Genomic DNA, 23,805 nt, shown 5'->3' on the forward strand with positions numbered 1-23,805 from the left:
ATGCACAGTCACCACAGCTATCACATATTGTACATGCACAGTCACCACAGCTATCACATACTGTACATGCACAATCACCACATCTATCACATACTGTACATGCACAGTCACCACATCTATCACATACTGTACATGCACAGTCACCACAGCTATCACACACTGGTACATGCACAGTCACCACATCTATCACACACTGTACATGCACAGTCACCACAGCTATCACATATTGTACATGCACAGTCACCACAGCTATCACACACTGGTACATGCACAGTCACCACAACTATCACACACTGTACATGCACAGTCACCACAACTATCAACTACTGTACATTAGGGGTGTGCACTGGCCACTTTTCGTGTTTTGTGTTTTGGTTTTGGATCTGGATCTTTCTTCGTGTTTTGCATCTGGATTGGTTTGGCAAAAACCACCCTTTCTTGTTTTGGGTTCTGGGTTTTGTGGTTTGGATCTGTATTTTTTTTTTAAAAAACATAAAAACAGCTAAAACCACAGAATGTGTTGGTTTTTCTGCTCCTATGCTATTATTAACCTCAATAACCTTAATTTCAACTTATTTCCAGTCTATTCTGAACACCTCACACCTCACAATAGTGTTTTTATGTCCAAAAGGTTGCACCGAGGTAGCTGGATGACTATGCTAAGCAACACGAGTGGGCGGCACAAACACGTGACCCATCTAGGAGTGATACTACAGTGGCAGACAGGATGGCAGTTTGAAAAACTAGGCCCCAAACTGTACATAATGCAAAGAAAAAAAAGAGGTGCAAGATGAATTGTCCTTGGGCCCTGCCACCCACCCTTATGTTGTATAAACAGAACATGCACACTTTAACAAACCAATCATTTCAGTGCCAGGGTCTGCCACACAACTGAGGCTGAAATGATTGGTTCGTTTGGGCCCCCACAAAACAAGCTGGCAATTAATCTGTCCCTGCACAAACTGGCTCTACGGAGGCAAGATGTCGTCCTCATCCTCCTCATCCACCGATTCCTCACCCTCTTCAGTGTTGTGTACATCCTCATCCTCACAGAGTATTAACTCGTCCCCACTGGAATCCACCACCACAGGTCCCTCTGTACGTTCTGGAGGCTGGTCTCCCTGGAAGAGTTGATAATTCATTTTTATGAACATCATCTTCCCCACATTTTGTGGAAGCAACCTCCTACGCCTTTCGCTGACAAGGTTCCCGGCTGCACTAAACACTCTTTCGGAGTACACACTGGAGGGGGGGCAACTCAGGTAAAATAGAGCCAGTTTGTACAGGGGCCTCCAAATTGCCTCTTTTTCCTGCCAGTCCAGGTATGGACTGTCTGACATGCCTACTTGGATGTTGTCACCGATGTAATCCTCCACCATTCTGTCAATAGTGACAGTATCATATGTAGTGACAGTAGACATGTCAGAAATTGTTGCCAGGTCCTCCGGACTGGACCAGATGTCCAAACTTGGTCCTGCCTGCCCTGCATCACTGCCAGCGGGTTGCTTAGCATAACTAAGTTTTTTCCTGGCAGCCCCAGTTGCAGGAGAAAATGAAGAAGCTGTTGACGTGTCACTTTCTGCTTCAGCTGACAGTGTTTTCACCTGCAGGTCTTTGCACCTCTGCAGGCTTGTGTCGGCCGGAAAGAGAGACACCACATAGGCTTTAAACCTAGGATCGAGCACGGTGGCCAAAATGTAGTGGTCTGATTTCAACAGATTGACCACCCTGGAATCCTGGCAAAGCGAATGAAGGGATTCATCCACAAGTCCCACATGCCAAGCAGAATCGCTCTGTCTTAGCTCCTCCTTCACTTTCTCCAGCTGCTTCTGCAAAAGCCTAATGAGGGGAATGACCTGACTCAAGCTGGCAGTGTCTGAACTGACTTCACGTGTGGCAAGTTCGAAGGGCTGGAGAACCTTGCACAACACGGAAATCATTCTCCACTGCGCTTGAGTCAGGTGCATACCCCCACCTTTACCTATGTCATAGGTGGATGTATAGGCTTGAATGGCCTTTTGCTGCCCCTCCATCCTCTGAAGCATATAGACGGTTGAGTTCCACCGCGTCACAACCTCTTGCTTCAGGTGATGGCGGGGCAGGTTCAAGAGTGTTTGTTGGCGCTCCAGTCTTCAGCACGCAGTCACTGAATGGCGAAAGTGCCCAGAAATTTTTCGGGACACCCAAAGCGTCTCCTGCATGCCCCTGTCGCTTTTCAGAAAATTCTGCACCACCAAGTTTATTGTTTGAGCAAAACATGGGACGTGTTGGAATTTGCCCAGATGTAATGCCCGCACAATATTGGTGGCGTTGTCAGATATCACAAATCCCCAGGAGAGTCTAAGTGGGGTAAGCCACTGGGCGATGATTTCCCTCAGTTTCTCTAAGAGGTTGTCGGCGGTGTGCTTCTTACTGAAACCGGTGATACACAGCGTAGCCTGCCTTAATACGAGCTGGCGTTTCTGAGATGCTGCTACTGGTGACGATGCTGCTGTTGCTGCATAAGGTGATACATCTACCCAGTAGGCTGTCACAGTCATATAGTCCTTAGTCTGCCCTGTTCCACTTGTGCACATGTCCGTGGTTAAGTGGACATTGGGTACAACGGCATTTTTCAGGACACTGAGGACACTTTTTCTGACATTTCTGTACAGTCTCGGTATCGCCTGTCTAGTGAAGTGGAATCTAGATGGGATTTGGAACCGGGGACACACTACCTCCATCAATTGTCTAAATCCCACTGCACTAATGGCGGATACCGGATGCACGTCTAACACCAACATAGCAGTCAAGGCCTCAGTTATACGTTTTGCTTCAGGATGACTGCTGTCGTACTTCATCCTCCTCGCTAAGGACTGTTGGAGGGTCAATTATTTAGTAAAAGTAGTGGTGTTCCTTCTTCCTCTCTGGGAAGATAAATGACTCCCAGCAGCAGCAACAGCAGCAGCGGCAGCAGGAGGCGTAGCAATGCAGGATCCTCCGGAGGAATCCCGGATAGGAGAGTCAGTCATGCCAGTGACATGGCCTGCAGGACTACTTCCGATCCTGACTAAGGAGGAAATTGACGAGGAGGGAGTTGACGGAGTGGTTTTCAGGCGCTTGGATACAACAGGACAACGGGATTTAGGTGTCCCTGGACTGCTTAGCCAAAGTTTCTGAACTTGACAGTAACTTTTTATGAAAGCGCTGCAGGTGCCGTATAAGGGAGGATGTTCCTAGGTGGTTAACGTCCCTACCCCTACTTATTTCACCTTTAGATATGGTACATATGGCAAGACAGTTGTTGTCTGGATTTGGATAGAAATATTGCCAGACCAAAGAGGTGGAATGTTTGGTCTTCTGCCCAGGCATGACCGTGATGGGCTTTTTCATCCCACGGACAACAACTGTCTCCCCCGGAGCATGATTTAAACAAACCACATCACCATCAGAATCCTCCTCATCAACTTCCTCCTCAGCACCAGCTACACCAGTATCCTCATCCTGTTGTACTTCAACAGTGACATCTTCAATTTGCATATCAGCAAGTGGACTGTGACTGCTCCTTTCAGCACTTGCAGGGGGCGTGCAAATGGTGGAAAGAGCCACCTCTTCCCGTCCAGTGCTGGGAAGGTCAGGCATTGCAACCACCACCACACTTGGACTCTCCTTGGGGATTTGTGATATCTTCTTAGAATGCACAGTTCTTCGCTGTGCTTTTGCCAGCTTAACTCTTTTGATTTTTTTAGTGGGAGGAGGGCTTCCATCGTCATGTGAAGCTGTACCACCAGTCATGAACATAGGGAAAGACCTTAGCCATTCCTTGACTCTCCGTGTCGTAAATGGCATATTGGCAAGTTTACGTTTCTCTTCAGATGATTTAAATGTTTTTTTCAAGGTCATTTTCCTGAACTTTGCCATTTGGGATTGTATGTGCCCTCTACTATGACATTGGGCATCGGCCTTGGCAGACGACGTTGATGGCATGTTATCGTTTATTTCATGACTAGTGGCAGCAGCTTCAGCAATAGGAGGAAGTGGTTCTTGATCTTTCCCTATTTTATTTTTATCGGAGAAAGTTTGGTCTTCCATTTATGTTATATTGATATGTAAGTGCGGATAAAGCGCACACAAACACAGAAAATAATTTTTTATTTTTGTTGCAGACTAGTGCACTTTGTGGGTTACACCACCCTTTAAGAAATCAGCCGGGCCTTTACTTATGACACAGGCACACGCTTGGCACTACTTTGTTGATGCACGTGCGGCTACTGCGCACACAGTGCCTGATTCAGAGCCACTCGTAAGTGGCAGCTCGTTCGCTCCGAGCAATGTTTGCCCAACTGCGCATGCGTACGGATCATTATACGCATGCGCGAACCAGTCAGTGCGGCCGAAATTAAAGTGCTCGCAAAATAGCGAATGCCTGCTATTTTGAGTGACAGAATGAGGCATATGTGGGTGGTAACAGGGGAAGGTGCTTGAAAATGGGGAGTGGAGATCCGATCGCAGGCGTGCTTAAAGGTCAAAATGGGCGTTTTAAGGGAGTGCATAATTAATCCAGCAGCATCATTGACCACGTCACTTGGTTTTTTTTAACTTAGAACTGCTCGCAAAATAGTGGTTGAAAAAACCAACCACTAGAATAGTGAGCAGTTCAGACGCTGTTCGATTTACTCGATTAATCTAATAAATAGTGGACATGACGTATGGTGCGAGCGGCTAGGGGGCGTATTTTTCAAATTTACGTTCGCATGTTTTGCTCGCTCGTTCAGACTTAGAGGCGTGAACAGACCGCAAAGTGTGAACGGTTCATTTGAATAGCCACCCCTTTTTAGAAAACGAACGACCGCAAAGAGCGAGTGGCTCTGAATCAGGCCCACAATTCACAAACACAGAAAATATTTTTTTATTTTGTTTGGAGTGTACTTTGGGGGTTACAGCACCCTTTAATGGACAAGCCAGCCAGCTTTTTACTTAAGGGACACAGGCGCACGCTTGGCGCTGCTCCTTCATTGATGCACGTGCAGCCACAGTGCACACAATTAACAAACACAGAAATTTTTTTTTATTTTGTTTGGAGTGCCCTTTGGGGGTTGCAGCACCCTTTAGTGGTCAATCCAGTTGGCCCTTTATTTATGGGACACAGGCGCACGCTTGGCACTACTTTGTTGATGCACGTGCGGCTACTACGCACACAATTCACAAACACAAAAAAATATATATTTTTATTTTGTTTGGAGTGCCCTTTGGGGGTTACAGCACCCTTTAACGGACAAGCCAGCCGGCCTTTTACTTATGGGACACAGGCACACGCTTGGCGCTGCTCCTTTGTTGATGCACGTGCAGCCACAGTGCACACAATTCACAAACACAGAAAAAATATTTTTTTTTTAGCACTTGGGGGGAGCACCCCTGAGGGACAGAGCACCCCCTGGACAACACTACAGCACCCCTTTAGGACTGGGACACTGCACAGGACTTTGGAGTGGACACAGCCCCTATGGACAACTGACTGCACAACACAGTCCAGCCAGCCCCTATGGACTTTGAAGTAGTGGACAGAGCCCCTATGGACAACAGCAGCACAGTGCAGCACAGCACAGCACTACACTGCACTACACTACACTACAACACTACACTACACTACACTACACAGCCCAGCCAGCCCTAACTCCCACCCTCCCTCTTCACTGTCCACAGTCGAGTGAGAAAATGGCGCTGACGTGGGTACCTTATATAGGATCCAAAACCCGCGAGACCCGGAAGGCGGGATGATGATGTTTTGCCTCGATTTCAGATCCGAGTCAGGCGGGAAAGTCGAGCCTGACTCGGATCGGCCTCGGATCGTGGGGGCTCGGTGGGGTTCGGATTTCAGAAATCCAAACCCGCTCACCCCTACTGTACATGTACAGTCACCACAACGACCACATAATGTACATGAACAGTCACCACAGCTATCACATACTGTACATACACAGTCACCACAATTATCACATACTGTACATGCACAGTCACCACAACTATCACATACTGTACATGCACAGTCACCACATCTATCACATACTGTACATGCAGTCACCACATCTATCCCATACTGTACATGCACAGTCACCACATCTATCACGTACTGTAAATGCACAGTCACCACAGCTATCACATACTGTACATGCACAGTCACCACAGCTATCACCTACTGTACATGCACAGTCACCACAGCTATCACACACTGTACATGCACAGTCACCACAACTATCACATACTGTACATACACAGTCACCACATCTATCACATACTGTACATGCACAGTCACCACATCTATCACCTACTGTACATGCACAGTCACCACATCTATCACATACTGTAAATGCACAGTCAACACATCTAACACATACTGTAAATGCACAGTCACCACATCTATCACATACTGTAAATGCACAGTCACCACATCTATCACATACTGTACCAGCACAGACACCACACCTATCACATACTGTACATGCACAGTCACCACATCTATCACATACTGTACATACAAGGTCACCACAACTATCACATACTGTACATGCACAGTCACCACATATATCACATACTGTACATGCACAGTCACCACATCTATCACCTACTGTACTTGCACAGTCACCACATCTATCACATACTGTAAATGCACAGTCACCACACCTATCACACTCTGTACATACACAGTCACTACATCTATCACCTACTGTACATGCACAGTCACCACAGCTATCACATACTGTACATGCACAGTCACCACAGCTATCACATACTGAACATGCCCAGTCACCACAGCTATCACATACTGTACATGCAAAGTCACAACTATCACATACTGTACATGCACAGTCACCACATATAACACATACTGTACATGCACAGTCACCACAACTATCACATACTGTACATGCACAGTCACCACATCTATCACATACTGTACATGCCCAGTCACCACAGCTATCACATACTGTACATGCAAAGTCACAACTATCACATACTGTACATGCACGTTCACAACAGCTATCACATACTGTCAATGCACAGTCACCACAGCTATCACATACTGTACATGCACAGTCACAACTATCACATACTGTACATGCAGTCACCACAGCTATCACATACTGTACATGCACAGTCACAACTATCACATACTGTACATACACAGTCACCACAATTATCACATACTGTACATGCAGTCACCACAGCTATCACACACTGTACATGCACTGTCACCACATCTATCACCTACTGTACATGCACAGTCACCACATATATCACATACTGTACATTCAGTCACCACAGCTATCATATATTGTACATACACAGTCACCACAGCTATCACATACTGTACATGCACATTCACAACAGCAATCACATTCTGTACATGCACAGTCACCACAGCTATCACATACTGTACATACACAGTCAGCACATCTATCACCTACTGTACATGCACAGTCACCACATCTATCACATACTGTACATGCACATTCACAACAGCTATCACATTCTGTACATGCACAGTCACCACATCTATCACATACTGTACATGCACAGTCACCACAGCTATCACATACTGTACATACACAGTCAGCACAGCTATCACCTACTGTACATGCACAGTCACCACATCTATCACATACTGTACATGTACAGTCACCACATTTATCACCTACTGTACATACACAATCACCACATCTATCACATACTGTACATGCACAGTCACCACATCTATCACCTTTTGTACATACACAGTCACCACATCTATCACATACTGTACATGCACAGTCACCACATCTATCACCTACTGTACATACACAATCACCACATCTATCACATACTGTACATGCACAGTAACCACATCTATCACCTACTGTACATGCACAGTCACCACAGCTATCACATACTGTACATGCACAATCACCACATCTATCACATACTGTACATGCACAGTCACCACATCTATCACATACTGTACATGCACAGTCACCACAGCTATCTAATATTGTACATGCACAGTCACCACAGCTATCACACACTGGTACATGCACAGTCACCACATCTATCACACACTGTACATGCACAGTCACCACATCTATCACATACTGTACATGCACAGTTACCACAGCTATCACATACTGTACATGAACAGTCACCACATCTGTCACACACTGTACATGCACAGTCACCACAGCTATCACACACTGAACATGCACAGTCACCACATCATCACATATTGTACATGCACAGTCACCACAACTATCACATACTGTACATGCACAGTCGCCACACCTATCACATACTGTACATGCACAGTCACCACAGCTATCACACACTGAACATGCACAGTCACCACATCATCACATACTGTACATGCACAGTCACCACACCTATCACATACTGTACATGCACAGTCACCACAGCTATCACATACTTTACATGCACATTCACAACAGCTATCACATACTTTACATGCACATTCACAACAGCTATCACATACTGTACATGCACAGTCAGCACAGCTATCACATACTGTACATGCACAGTCAGCACAGCTATCACCTACTGTACATGCACAGTCAGCACAGCTATCACCTACTGTACATGCACAGTCACCACATCTATCACATAATGTACATACACAAACACCACATCTATCACCTACTGTACATACACAATCACCACATCTATCACATACTGTACATGCACAGTAACCACATCTATCACCTACTGTACATGCACAGTCACCACATCTATCACACACTGTACATGCACAGTTACCACATCTATCACATACTGTACATGCACAATCACCACATCAATCACATACTGTACATGCACAGTCACCACATCTATCACATACTGTACATGCACAGTCACCACAGCTATCACATATTGTACATGCAGTCACCACAGCTATCACACACTGGTACATGCACAGTCACCACATCTATCACACACTGTACATGCACAGTCACCACATCTATCACATACTGTACATGCACAGTTACCACAGCTATCACATACTGTACATGCACAGTCACCACATCTGTCACACACTGTACATGCACAGTCACCACAGCTATCACACACTGAACATGCACAGTCACCACATCATCACATATTGTACATGCACAGTCACCACAACTATCACATACTGTACATGCACAGTCGCCACACCTATCACATACTGTACATGCACAGTCACCACAGCTATCACACACTGAACATGCACAGTCACCACATCATCACATACTGTACATACACAGTCACCACATCTATCACATTCTGTACATGCACAGTCACCACATCTATCACATACTGTACATGCACAGTCACCACATCTATCACCTACTGTACATGCACAGTCACCACATCTATCACCTACTGTACATGCACAATCACCACATCTATCACATACTGTACATGCACAGTCACCACAGCTATCACATATTGTACATGCACAGTCACCACAGCTATCACATACTGTACATGCACAGTCACCACAGCTATCACATACTGTACATGCACAGTCACCACAGCTATCACACACTGAACATGCACAGTCACCACATCATCACATATTGTACATGCACAGTCACCACAACTATCACATACTGTACATGCACAGTCACCACACCTATCACATACTGTACATGCACAGTCACCACAGCTATCACATACTTTACACGCACATTCACAACAGCTATCACATACTGTACATGCAGTCACCACAGCTATCACATACTGTACATGCACAGTCACCACAGCTATCACATATTGTACATGCACAGTCACCACAGCTATCACAAACTGTACATGCACAGTCACCACAGCTATCACATACTGTACATGCACAGTCACCACAGCTATCACATATTGTACATGCACAGTCACCACAGCTATCACATACTGTACATGCACAATCACCACATCTATCACATACTGTACATGCACAGTCACCACATCTATCACCTACTGTACATGCACAGTCACCACATCTATCACATTCTGTACATGCACAGTCACCACATCTATCACATACTGTACATGCACAGTCAGCACAGCTATCACCTACTGTACATGCACAGTCAGCACATCTATCACCTACTGTACATGCACAGTCACCACATCTATCACCTACTGTACATGCACAATCACCACATCTATCACATACTGTACATGCACAGTCACCACAGCTATCACATATTGTACATGCACAGTCACCACAGCTATCACATACTGTACATGCACAGTCACCACAGCTATCACATATTGTACATGCACAGTCACCACAGCTATCACATACTGTACATGCACAATCACCACATCTATCACATACTGTACATGCACAGTCACCACATCTATCACATGCTGTACATGCACAGTCACCACAGCTATCACACACTGGTACATGCACAGTCACCACATCTATCACACACTGTACATGCACAGTCACCACATCTATCACATACTGTACATGCACAGTTACCACATCTATCACCTACTGTACATGCACAATCACCACATCTATCACATACTGTACATGCACAATCACCACAGCTATCACATACTGTACATGCACAATCACCACATCTATCACATACTGTACATGCACAGTCACCACAGCTATCACATATTGTACATGCACAGTCACCACAGCTATCACACACTGGTACATGCACAGTCACCACATCTATCACATACTGTACATGCACAGTCACCACATCTATCACATACTGTACATGCACAGTTACAACAGCTATCACATACTGTACATGCACAGTCACCACATCTGGCACATACTGTACATGCACAGTCACCACATCTGGCACAAACTGTACATGCACAGTCACCACATCTATCACACACTGTACATGCACAGTCACCACAGCTATCACACACTGAACATGCACAGTCACCACATCTATCACATATTGTACATGCACAGTCACCACAACTATCACATACTGTACATGCACAGTCACCACAGCTATCACATATTGTACATGCACAGTCACCACAGCTATCACACACTGGTACATGCACAGTCACCACATCTATCACACACTGTACATGCACAGTCACCACATATATCACATACTGTACATGCACAGTTACCACAGCTATCACATACTGTACATGCACAGTCACCACATCTGTCACACACTGTACATGCACAGTCACCACAGCTATCACACACTGAACATGCACAGTCACCACATCATCACATATTGTACATGCACAGTCACCACAACTATCACATACTGTACATGCACATTCACCACACCTATCACATACTGTACATGCACAGTCACCACAGCTATCACATACTTTACATGCACATTCACAACAGCTATCACATACTGTACATGCAGTCACCACAGCTATCACATACTGTACATGCACAGTCAGCACAGCTATCACATACTGTACATGCACAGTCAGCACAGCTATCACCTACTGTACATGCACAGTCACCACATCTATCACATACTGTACATACCCAGTCACCACATCTATCACATACTGTACATGCACAGTCACCACAGCTATCACATACTGTACATACACAATCAGCACAGCTATCACCTACTGTACATGCACAGTCACCACATCTATCACATACTGTACATACACAGTCACCACATCTATCACATTCTGTACATGCACAGTCACCACATCTATCACATACTGTACATGCACAGTCAGCACAGCTATCACATATTGTACATGCACAGTCACCACATCTATCACACACTGTACATGCACAGTCACCACAGCTATCACACACTGAACATGCACAGTCACCACATCTATCACATATTGTACATGCACAGTCACCACAACTATCACATACTGTACATGCACAGTCACCACAGCTATCACATACTGTACCTGCACAGTCACCACAGCTGTCACATACTTTACATACACAGTCACCACAGCTATCACATACTGTACATGCAGTCACCACATCTATCACATACTGTATATGCACAGTAAACACAACTATCACATACTGTACAAGCACAGTCACCACAACTATCACATACTGTACCTGCACAGTCACCATAACTGTCACATACTGTACAAGCACAGTCACCACATCTATCACACACTATACATACAGTCACCACAGCTATCACCTACTGTACATGCACAATCACCACAGCTATCACACACTGTACATACACAGTCACCACAACTATCACACACTGTACATGCACAGTCACCACAGCTATCACATACTGTACATGCACAGTCACCACAGCTATCACCTACTGTACATGCACAGTCACCACAGCTATCACACACTGTACATACACAGTCACCACAACTATCACACACTGTACATACACAGTCACCACAACTATCACATACTGTACCTGCACAGTCACCACAGCTATCACACACTGTACATACACAGTCACCACAACTATCACACACTGTACATGCACAGTCACCACAACTATCAACTACTGTACATTAGGGGTGTGCACTGGCCACTTTTCGTGTTTTGTGTTTTGGTTTTGGATCTGGATCTTTCTTTGTGTTTTGCATCTGGATTGGTTTGGCAAAAACCACCCTTTCTTGTTTTGGGTTCTGGGTTTTGTGGTTTGGATCTGTATTTTTTTAAAAAAAAACATAAAAACAGCTAAAACCATAGAATGTGTTGGTTTTTCTGCTCCTATGCTATTATTAACCTCAATAACCTTAATTTCAACTTATTTCCAGTCTATTCTGAACACCTCACACCTCACAATAGTGTTTTTATGTCCAAAAGGTTGCACCGAGGTAGCTGGATGACTATGCTAAGCAACACGAGTGGGCGGCACAAACACGTGACCCATCTAGGAGTGATACTACAGTGGCAGACAGGATGGCAGTTTGAAAAACTAGGCCCCAAACTGTACATAATGCAAAGGAAAAAAAGAGGTGCAAGATGAATTGTCCTTGGGCCCTGCCACCCACCCTTATGTTGTATAAACAGAAAATGCACACTTTAACAAACCAATCATTTCAGTGCCAGGGTCTGCCACACAACTGAGGCTGAAATGATTGGTTCGTTTGGGCCCCCACAAAACAAGCTGGCAATTAATCTGTCCCTGCACAATCTGGCTCTACGGAGGCAAGATGTCATCCTCATCCTCCTCATCCACCGATTCCTCACCCTCTTCAGTGTTGTGTACATCCTCATCCTCACAGAGTATTAACTCGTCCCCACTGGAATCCACCACCACAGGTCCCTCTGTACGTTCTGGAGGCTGGTCTCCCTGGAAGAGTTGATAATTCATTTTTATGAACATCATCTTCCCCACATTTTGTGGAAGCAACCTCCTACGCCTTTCGCTGACAAGGTTCCCGGCTGCACTAAACACTCTTTCGGAGTACACACTGGAGGGGGGGCAACTCAGGTAAAATAGAGCCAGTTTGTACAGGGGCCTCCAAATTGCCTCTTTTTCCTGCCAGTCCAGGTATGGACTGTCTGACATGCCTACTTGGATGCTGTCACCGATGTAATCCTCCACCATTCTGTCAATGGTGACAGTATCATATGTAGTGACAGTAGACATGTCAGAAATTGTTGCCAGGTCCTCCGGACTGGACCAGATGTCCAAACTTGGTCCTGCCTGCCCTGCATCACTGCCAGCGGGTTGCTTAGCATAACTAAGTTTTTTCCTGGCAGCCCCAGTTGCAGGAGAAAATGAAGAAGCTGTTGACGTGTCACTTTCTGCTTCAGCTGACAGTGTTTTCACCTGCAGGTCTTTGCACCTCTGCAGGCTTGTGTCGGCCGGAAAGAGAGACACCACATAGGCTTTAAACCTAGGATCGAGCACGGTGGCCAAAATGTAGTGGTCTGATTTCAACAGATTGACCACCCTGGAATCCTGGCAAAGCGAATGAAGGGATTCATCCACAAGTCCCACATGCCAAGCAGAATCGCTCTGTCTTAGCTCTTCCTTCACTTTCTCCAGCTGCTTCTGCAAAAGCCTAATGAGGGGAATGACCTGACTCAAGCTGGCAGTGTCTGAACTGACTTCACGTGTGGCAAGTTCGAAGGGCTGGAGAACCTTGCACAACACGGAAATCATTCTCCACTGCGCTTGAGTCAGGTGCATACCCCCACCTTTACCTATGTCATAGGTGGATGTATAGGCTTGAATGGCCTTTTGCTGCCCCTCCATCCTCTGAAGCATATAGACGGTTGAGTTCCACCGCGTCACAACCTCTTGCTTCAGGTGATGGCAGGGCAGGTTAAAGAGTGTTTGTTGGCGCTCCAGTCTTCAGCACGCAGTCACTGAATGGCGAAAGTGGCCAGAAATTTTTCGGGCCACCCAAAGCGTCTCCTGCATGCCCCTGTCGCTTTTCAGAAAATTCTGCACCACCAAGTTTATTGTTTGAGCAAAACATGGGACGTGTTGGAATTTGCCCAGATGTAATGCCCGCACAATATTGGTGGCGTTGTCAGATATCACAAATCCCCAGGAGAGTCTAAGTGGGGTAAGCCACTGGGCGATGATTTCCCTCAGTTTCTCTAAGAGGTTGTCGGCGGTGTGCTTCTTACTGAAACCGGTGATACACAGCGTAGCCTGCCTTAAAACGAGCTGGCGTTTCTGAGATGCTGCTACTGGTGACGATGCTTCTGTTGCTGCATAAGGTGATACATCTACCCAGTAGGCTGTCACAGTCATATAGTCCTTAGTCTGCCCTGTTCCACTTTTCCACATGTCCGTGGTTAAGTGGACATTGGGTACAATGGCATTTTTCAGGACACTGAGGACACTTTTTCTGACATATCTGTACAGTCTCGGTATCGCCTGCCTAGTGAAGTGGAATCTAGATGTGATTTGGAACCACGGACACACTACCTCCATCAATTGTCTAAATCCCACTGCACTAATGGCGGATACCGGACGCACGTCTAACACCAACATAGCAGTCAAGGCCTCAGTTATACGTTTTGCTTCAGGATGACTGCTGTCGTACTTCATCCTCCTCGCTAAGGACTGTTGGAGGGTCAATTATTTAGTAAAAGTAGTGGTGTTCCTTCTTCCTCTCTGGGAAGATAAATGACTCCCAGCAGCAGCAACAGCAGCAGCGGCAGCAGGAGGCGTAGCAATGCAGGATCCTCCGGAGGAATCCCGGATAGGAGAGTCAGTCATGCCAGTGACATGGCCTGCAGGACTACTTCCGATCCTGACTAAGGAGGAAATTGACGAGGAGGGAGTTGACGGAGTGGTTTGCAGGCGCTTGGATACAACAGGACAACGGGATTTAGGTGTCCCTGGACTGCTTAGCCAAAGTTTCTGAACTTGACAGTAACTTTTTATGAAAGCGCTGCAGGTGCCGTATAAGGGAGGATGTTCCTAGGTGGTTAACGTCCCTACCCCTACTTATTTCACCTTTAGATATGGTACATATGGCAAGACAGTTGTTGTCTGGATTTGGATAGAAATATTGCCAGACCAAAGAGGTGGAATGTTTGGTCTTCTGCCCAGGCATGACCGTGATGGGCTTTTTCATCCCACGGACAACAACTGTCTCCCCCGGAGCATGATTTAAACAAACCACATCACCATCAGAATCCTCCTCGTCAACTTCCTCCTCAGCGCCAGCTACACCAGTATCCTCATCCTGTTGTACTTCAACAGTGACATCTTCAATTTGCATATCAGCAAGTGGACTGTGACTGCTCCTTTCAGCACTTGCAGGGGGCGTGCAAATGGTGGAAAGAGCCACCTCTTCCCGTCCAGTGCTGGGAAGGTCAGGCATTGCAACCACCACCACACTTGGACTCTCCTTGGGGATTTGTGATATCTTCTTAGAATGCACAGTTCTTCGCTGTGCTTTTGCCAGCTTAACTCTTTTGATTTTTTTAGTGGGAGGAGGGCTTCCATCGTCATGTGAAGCTGTACCACCAGTCATGAACATAGGGAAAGACCTTAGCCATTCCTTGACTCTCCGTGTCGTAAATGGCATATTGGCAAGTTTACGTTTCTCTTCAGATCATTTAAATGTTTTTTTCAAGGTCATTTTCCTGAACTTTGCCATTTGGGATTGTATGTGCCCTCTACTATGACATTGGGCATCGGCCTTGGCAGACGACGTTGATGGCATGTTATCGTCTATGTCATGACTAGTGGCAGCAGCTTCAGCATTAGGAGGAAGTGGTTCTTGATCTTTCCCTATTTTATTTTTATCGGAGAAAGTTTGTTCTTCCATTTATGTTATATTGATATGTAAGTGCGGCTAAGGCGCACACAAACACAGAAAATTATTTTTTATTTTTGTTGCAGACTAGTGCACTTTGTGGGTTACACCACCCTTTAAGAAATCAGCTGGGCCTTTACTTATGACACAGGCACACGTTTGGCACTACTTTGTTGATGCACGTGCGGCTACTGCGCACACAGTGCCTGATTCAGAGCCACTCGTAAGTGGCAGCTCGTTCGCTCCGAGCAATGTTTGCCCAACTGCGCATGCGTACGGATCATTATACGCATGCGCGAACCAGTCAGTGCGGCCGAAATTAAAGTGCTCGCAAAATAGCGAATGCCTGCTATTTTGAGTGACAGAATGAGGCATATGTGGGTGGTAACAGGGGAAGGTGCTTGAAAATGAGGAGTGGAGATCCGATCGCAGGCGTGCTTAAAGGTCAAAATGGGCGTTTTAAGGGAGTGCATAATTAATCCATCAGCGTCATTGACCACGTCACTTGGTTTTTTTTAACTTAGAACTGCTCGCAAAATAGTGGTTGAAAAAACCAACCACTAGAATAGTGAGCAGTTCAGACGCTGTTCGATTTACTCGATTAATCTAATAAATAGTGGACATGACGTATGGTGCGAGCGGCTAGGGGGCGTATTTTTCAAATTTACGTTCGCATGTTTTGCTCGCTCGTTCAGACTTAGAGGCGTGAACAGACCGCAAAGTGTGAACGGTTCATTTGAATAGCCACCCCTTTTTAGAAAACGAAAGACCGCAAAGAGCGAGTGGCTCTGAATCAGGCCCACAATTCACAAACACAGAAAATATTTTTTATTTTGTTTGGAGTGTACTTTGGGGGTTACAGCACCCTTTAATGGACAAGCCAGCCGGCCTTTTACTTTAGGGACACAGGCGCACGCTTGGCACTACTTTGTTGATGCACGTGCGGCTACTACGCACACAATTCACAAACACAAAAAAATATATATTTTTATTTTGTTTGGAGTGCCCTTTGGGGGTTACAGGACCCTTTAACGGACAAGCCAGCCGGCCTTTTACTTATGTGACACAGGCGCACGCTTGGCGCTGATCCTTTCTTGATGCACGTGCAGCCACAGTGCACACAATTCACAAACACAGAAAAAATATTTTTTTTTTAGCACTTGGGGGGAGCACCCCTGAGGGACAGAGCACCCCCTGGACAACACTACAGCACCCCTTTAGGACTGGGACACTGCACAGGACTTTGGAGTGGACACAGCCCCTATGGACAACTGACTGCACAACACAGTCCAGCCAGCCCCTATGGACTTTGAAGTAGTGGACAGGGCCCCTATGGAAAACAGCAGCACAGTGCAGCACAGCACTACACTGCACTACACTACACTACAACACTACACTACACTACACTACACAGCCCAGCCAGCCCTAACTCCCACCCTCCCTCTTCACTGTCCACAGTCGAGTGAGAAAATGGAGCCGACGTAGGGAACCTTATATAGGATCCAAAACCTGCGAGACCCGGAAGGCGGAATGATGATGTTTTGCCTCGATTTCAGATCCGAGTCAGGCGGGAAAAGTCGAGCCTGACTCGGATCGGCCTCGGATCGTGAGGGCTCGGTGGGGTTCGGATTTCAGAAATCCGAACCCGCTCACCCCTACTGTACATGTACAGTCACCACAACTACCACATAATGTACATGAACAGTCACCACAATTATCACATACTGTACATGCACAGTCACCACAACTATCACATACTGTACATGCACAGTCACCACAACTATCACATACTGTACATGCACAGTGACCACAGCTATCACATAATGTAGATGCACAGTCACCACATCTATCACATACTGTACATGCACATACACCACTCCTATCACATACTGTACATGCACAGTCACCACATCTATCACATACTGTACATGAACAGTCACCACAACTATCACATACTGTACATGCACAGTCACCACATTTATCACATACTGTACATGCACAGTCACAACATCTATCACATACTGTACATGCAGTCACCACAGCTATCACATACTGTACATACACAGTCACCACATCTATCACATACTGTACATACACAGTCACCACATCTATCACATACTGTACCAGCACAGACACCACACCTATCACATACTGAACATGCACAGTCACCACAACTATCACATACTGTACATGAACAGTCACCACAGCTATCACCTACTGTACATGCACAGTCACCACAGCTATCACATAATGTACATGCACAGTCACCACATCTATCACATACTGTACATGCACAGACACCACACCTATCACATACTGTACATGCACAGTCACCACATCTATCACATACTGTACATGCACAGTCACCCCATCTATCACATACTGTACATGCAGTCACCACATCTATCACATACTGTACATGCACAGTCACCACAGCTATCACCTACTGTACATGCACAGTCACCACAGCTATCACCTACTGTACATGCACAGTCACCACATCTATCACATACTGTACCAGCACAGACACCACACCTATCACATACTGTACATGCACAGTCACCACATCTATCACATACTGTACATACACAGTCACCACAACTATCACATACTGTACATGCACAGTCACCACATCTATCACATACTGTACATACACAGTCACCACAACTATCACATACTGTACATGCAGTCACCACATCTATCACATACTTTACCAGCACAGACACCACACCTATCACATACTGTACATGCACAGTCACCCCATCTATCACATACTGTACATACACAGTCACCACAACTATCACATTCTGTACATGCACAGTCACCACATATATCACATACTGTACATGCACAGTCACCACATCTATCACATACTGTACCAGCACAGACACCACACCTATCACATACTGTACATGCACAGTCAACACATATATCACATACTGTACATACACTATCACCACATCTATCACAAACTGTACATGCACAGTCACCACAGCTATCACATACTGTACATGCACAGTCACCACAACTATCACATACTGTACATGCACAGTCACCACATATAACACATACTGTACATGCACAGTCACCACAACTATCACATACTGTACATGCACAGTCACCACATCTATCACATACTGTACATGCACAGTCACCACATCTATCACATACTGTACATACACTGTCACCACATCTATCACAAACTGTACATGCACAGTCACCACATCTATCACATACTGTACATGCACAGTCACCACATCTATCACATACTGTACATGCACAGTCACCACATCTATCACATACTGTACATGCACAGTCACCACATCTATCACATACTGTACATGCATAGTCACAACAACTATCACATACTGTACATGCACAGTCACCACATATAACACATACTGTACATGCACAGTCACCACAACTATCACATACTGTACATGCACAGTCACCACAACTATCACATACTGTATATGCACAGTCACCACAACTATCACATACTGTACATGCACAGTCACCACATCTATCACATACTGTACATACACAGTCACCACAACTATCACATACTGTACATGCACAGTCACCACAGCTATCACATACTGCACATGCACAGTCACCACATCTATCACCTACTGTACCTGCACAGTCACCACATCTATCACCTACTGTACCTGCACAGTCACCACATCTATCACCTACTGTACCTGCACAGTCACCACATCTATCACCTACTGTACCTGCACAGTCACCACATCTATCACCTACTGTACCTGCACAGTCACCACATCTATCACATAATGTACATACACAGTCACCACAGCTATCACATACTGTACATGCACGTTCACCACATCTATCACCTACTGTACATGCACAGTCACCACATCTATCACCTACTGTACATGCACAGTCACCACAGCTATCACATACTGTACCTGCACAGTCACCACATCTATCACCTACTGTACCTGCACAGTCACCACATCTATCACCTACTGTACATGCACAGTCACCACATCTATCACCTACTGTACATGCACAGTCACCACATCTATCACATAATGTACATGCCCAGTCACCACAGCTATCACCTACTGCACATGCACGTTCACCACATCTATCACCTACTGTACATGCACAGTCACCACATCTATAACATACTATACCTGCACTGTCACCACATCTATCACATACTGTACCTGCACAGTCAACACATCTATCACATACTGTACCTGCACAGTCACCACATCTATCACCTACTGTACCGGCACAGTCACCACATCTATCACCTACTGTACATGCACAGTCACCACATCTATCACCTACTGTACATGCACAGTCACCACATATATCACATACTGTACATTCAGTCACCACAGCTATCACATACTGTACATGCACATTCACCACAGCTATCACATACTGTACATGCACAGTCACCACAGCTATCACATACTGTACATACACTGTCACCACATCTATCACATACTGTACATACACTGTCACCACATCTATCACCTACTGTACATACACAATCACATCTATCACATACTGTACATGCACAGTCACCACAGCTATCACATACTGTACATACACAGTCACCACATCTATCACATACTGTACATGCACAGTCACCACATCTATCACATACTGTACATGCACAGTAACCACAGCTATCACATACTGTACATGCACAGTCACCACACCTATGACATACTGCACATGCACAGTCATCACATCTATCACACACTGGTACATGCACAGTCACCACATCTATCACACACTGTACATGCACAGTCACCACATCTATCACATACTGTACATGCACAGTCACCAAAGCTATCACATACTGTACATGCACAGTTACCATAGCTATCACATACTGTACATGCACAGTCACCACATCTGTCACACACTGTACATGCACAGTCACCACATCTATCACACACTGTACATGCACAGTCACCACAGCTATCACACACTGAACATGCACAGTCACCACAACTATCACATACTGTACATGCAGAGTCACCAAAGCTATCACATACTGTACTTACACAGTCACCACACCTATCACATACTGTACATGCACAGTCACCACAACTATCACATACTGTACATACACAGTCACCACAGCTATCACATTCTGTACATGCACTGTCACCACATCTATCACATACTGTACCTGCACAGTCACCACATCTATCACATACTGTACCAGCACAGTCACCACAACTATCACTTACTGCACAGTCACCACAACTATCACCTTCTGTACCCGCACAGTCACCACAACTATCACCTACTCTACATGCACAGTCACCACAGCTATCACCTACTGTACATACACAGTCACCACAGCTATCACACACTGTATAAGCACAGTCACCACATATATCACATACTGTACATACACAGTCACCAGAGCTTTCACATACTGTACATACACAGTCACCACAGCTATCACATACTGTACATACACAGTCACCACATCTATCACATACTGTACATACACAGTCACCACAGCTATCACCTACTGTACATGCACAGTCACCACATCTATCCCATACTGTACATGCACAGTCACCACAGCTATCACATACTGTACATGCACAGTCACCACAGCTATCACCTACTGTACATACACAGTCACCACAGCAATCACATACTGTACATACACAGTCACCACAGCTATCACACACTGTATAAGCACATTCACCACATATATCACATACTGTACATACACAGTCACCAGAGCTTTCACATAATGTACATACACAGTCACCACAGCTATCACATACTGTACATGCACAGTCACCACATCTATCACATACTGTACATGCACAGTCACCACAACTATCACCTACTGTACATGCAGAGTCACGGAAACTATCACCTACTGTACATGTACAGTCACCACATCTATCACCTACTGTACATACACAGTCACCACATCTATCACATACTGTACCTGCACAGTCACCACAGCTAAAAATAATTGAATGTAGACATCTGCACATTTTTTTATTGTAACAGTAACATGCTTAAGGGTCTATTCCATTTGGGCCCTGATAACTGACATTATAAATAGTCACGGAATCTGAATTAATTCATCATTGCTCCAGCGCTGTGACAGATGACCTGAAAATCTCCCATGATTAGGCCATGCAACCTGTCACCTGGGCCCAGTTTGGCTGTCGGCAGCCCTGGCCATACTGTTCCATTGACAGTACATCCCTTAATTGGTCAACCACATGATGAAGCATTTTAGGTAGAAGCACAGCAAGACTATTACCAGTGAATTGTGTTATACATTGTTCCTGTAGAGTTTTATTTACTATGGATGTTTTAGAATTTTTTTTTATTAAACAAATTATTGGCCACACAGATATTATGTGTTATTGTATATTTCATCACAGACAGTGAGAGCTGCCATAGATGTCCTGATGAAGAATGGCCAGATGAGAGAAAAGTGAGCTGTATTCCCAAATTGTACGACTTTCTGTCATATGAGAAGGACATTGTGTTGCTAATTTCTGCAGTAACAGCTTTATCTTTCTCTGCCATAACATTATTTATATTAGGGAACTTTATTTATTACTGGGACACTCCCATTGTGAAAGCCAATAATCGGGCTGTAAGCTTCATTCTCCTGGTCTCCATCTTGCTGAGCTTCTTCTCTGTGTTCTTGTTCCTCGGTCGGCCTCTGGATATAACCTGCAGGCTGAGACAGACATCATTTGGGATCTTCTTCTCCACAGCTGTCTCTTCTGTACTGGCCAAGACGGTCACTGTCTGCATTGCTTTCAAAGCCACCAAACCTGGCAGTCCCTGGAGAAAGTGGGTCACACTCAAAGTGTCTAATTATGTAGTGATTGTGTGCTCCTCTGTCCAAGCTCTGATCTGTGGTATCTGGCTGTCTGTTTCTCCTCCCTACCAGGAGTATGACCATCACTCCTATCAGGGAATGATCATCATTCAGTGTAATGAAGGGTCGGTGATTGGGTTTTACTCTGTGTTGGGTTACATGGGGATCCTGGCGGCTGTGAGCCTTGTTCTGGCTTTCATGGTGAGGACATTACCGGATAGTTTTAATGAGGCCAAGTACATCACCTTCAGCATGTTGGTGTTCTCCAGTGTCTGGATTGCAATGATCCCGGCCTATCTGAGCACCAAAGGGAAAGACGCGGTGGCTGTGGAGATATTCGCCATATTGTCCTCATGTGCTGGAGTTCTGGGCTGTATATTTTTCCCAAAGATGTATATTCTGCTTATAAAACCTGAATTGAACTCGAGAAAAATTATACTGGGGCAGACTAAATTATAAAGAATTGCTTATAGTACCAATATATACCTTAATAGTTTTTTGTCACCTGAAAATTGCTTAAAAAATCCCAGTTGTATCATAAGATTGTTTATGGAAATAAATATAGATGCATTTAAGGGATCAGTTCAATATCCTGGTGCAAAGGATACCAGCACTGAGAATACCAGCGCCAGAATCCCGACACCTGTTATAATCTCAGTGCCAGCATACCAAAGGTAAATAGCTGGGTTGGGGGGAAGGTTAGACAAATAGGGGGTATGGTT

General features: G+C 45.3%; 1 protein-coding gene across 1 annotated transcript in view; it reads left to right on the top strand.

Annotated features, from left to right (window-relative positions):
* LOC148474004 (vomeronasal type-2 receptor 26-like) overlaps positions 1–23,542 on the top strand; it is a 112,865-nt gene extending 89,323 nt beyond the window's left edge. The window contains exon 3 of the mRNA XM_088459218.1: positions 22,635–23,542. Coding sequence (XP_088315344.1) covers positions 22,635–23,542 — 908 coding nt within the window. The remainder of the gene's footprint in view (positions 1–22,634) is intronic.
* Positions 23,543–23,805: the final 263 nt, after the last annotated feature.

This window comes from Taudactylus pleione, unplaced genomic scaffold (assembly GCF_031769625.1).
Source record: "Taudactylus pleione unplaced genomic scaffold, aTauple2 ptg000902l, whole genome shotgun sequence".
Taxonomy (NCBI): domain Eukaryota; kingdom Metazoa; phylum Chordata; class Amphibia; order Anura; family Myobatrachidae; genus Taudactylus; species Taudactylus pleione.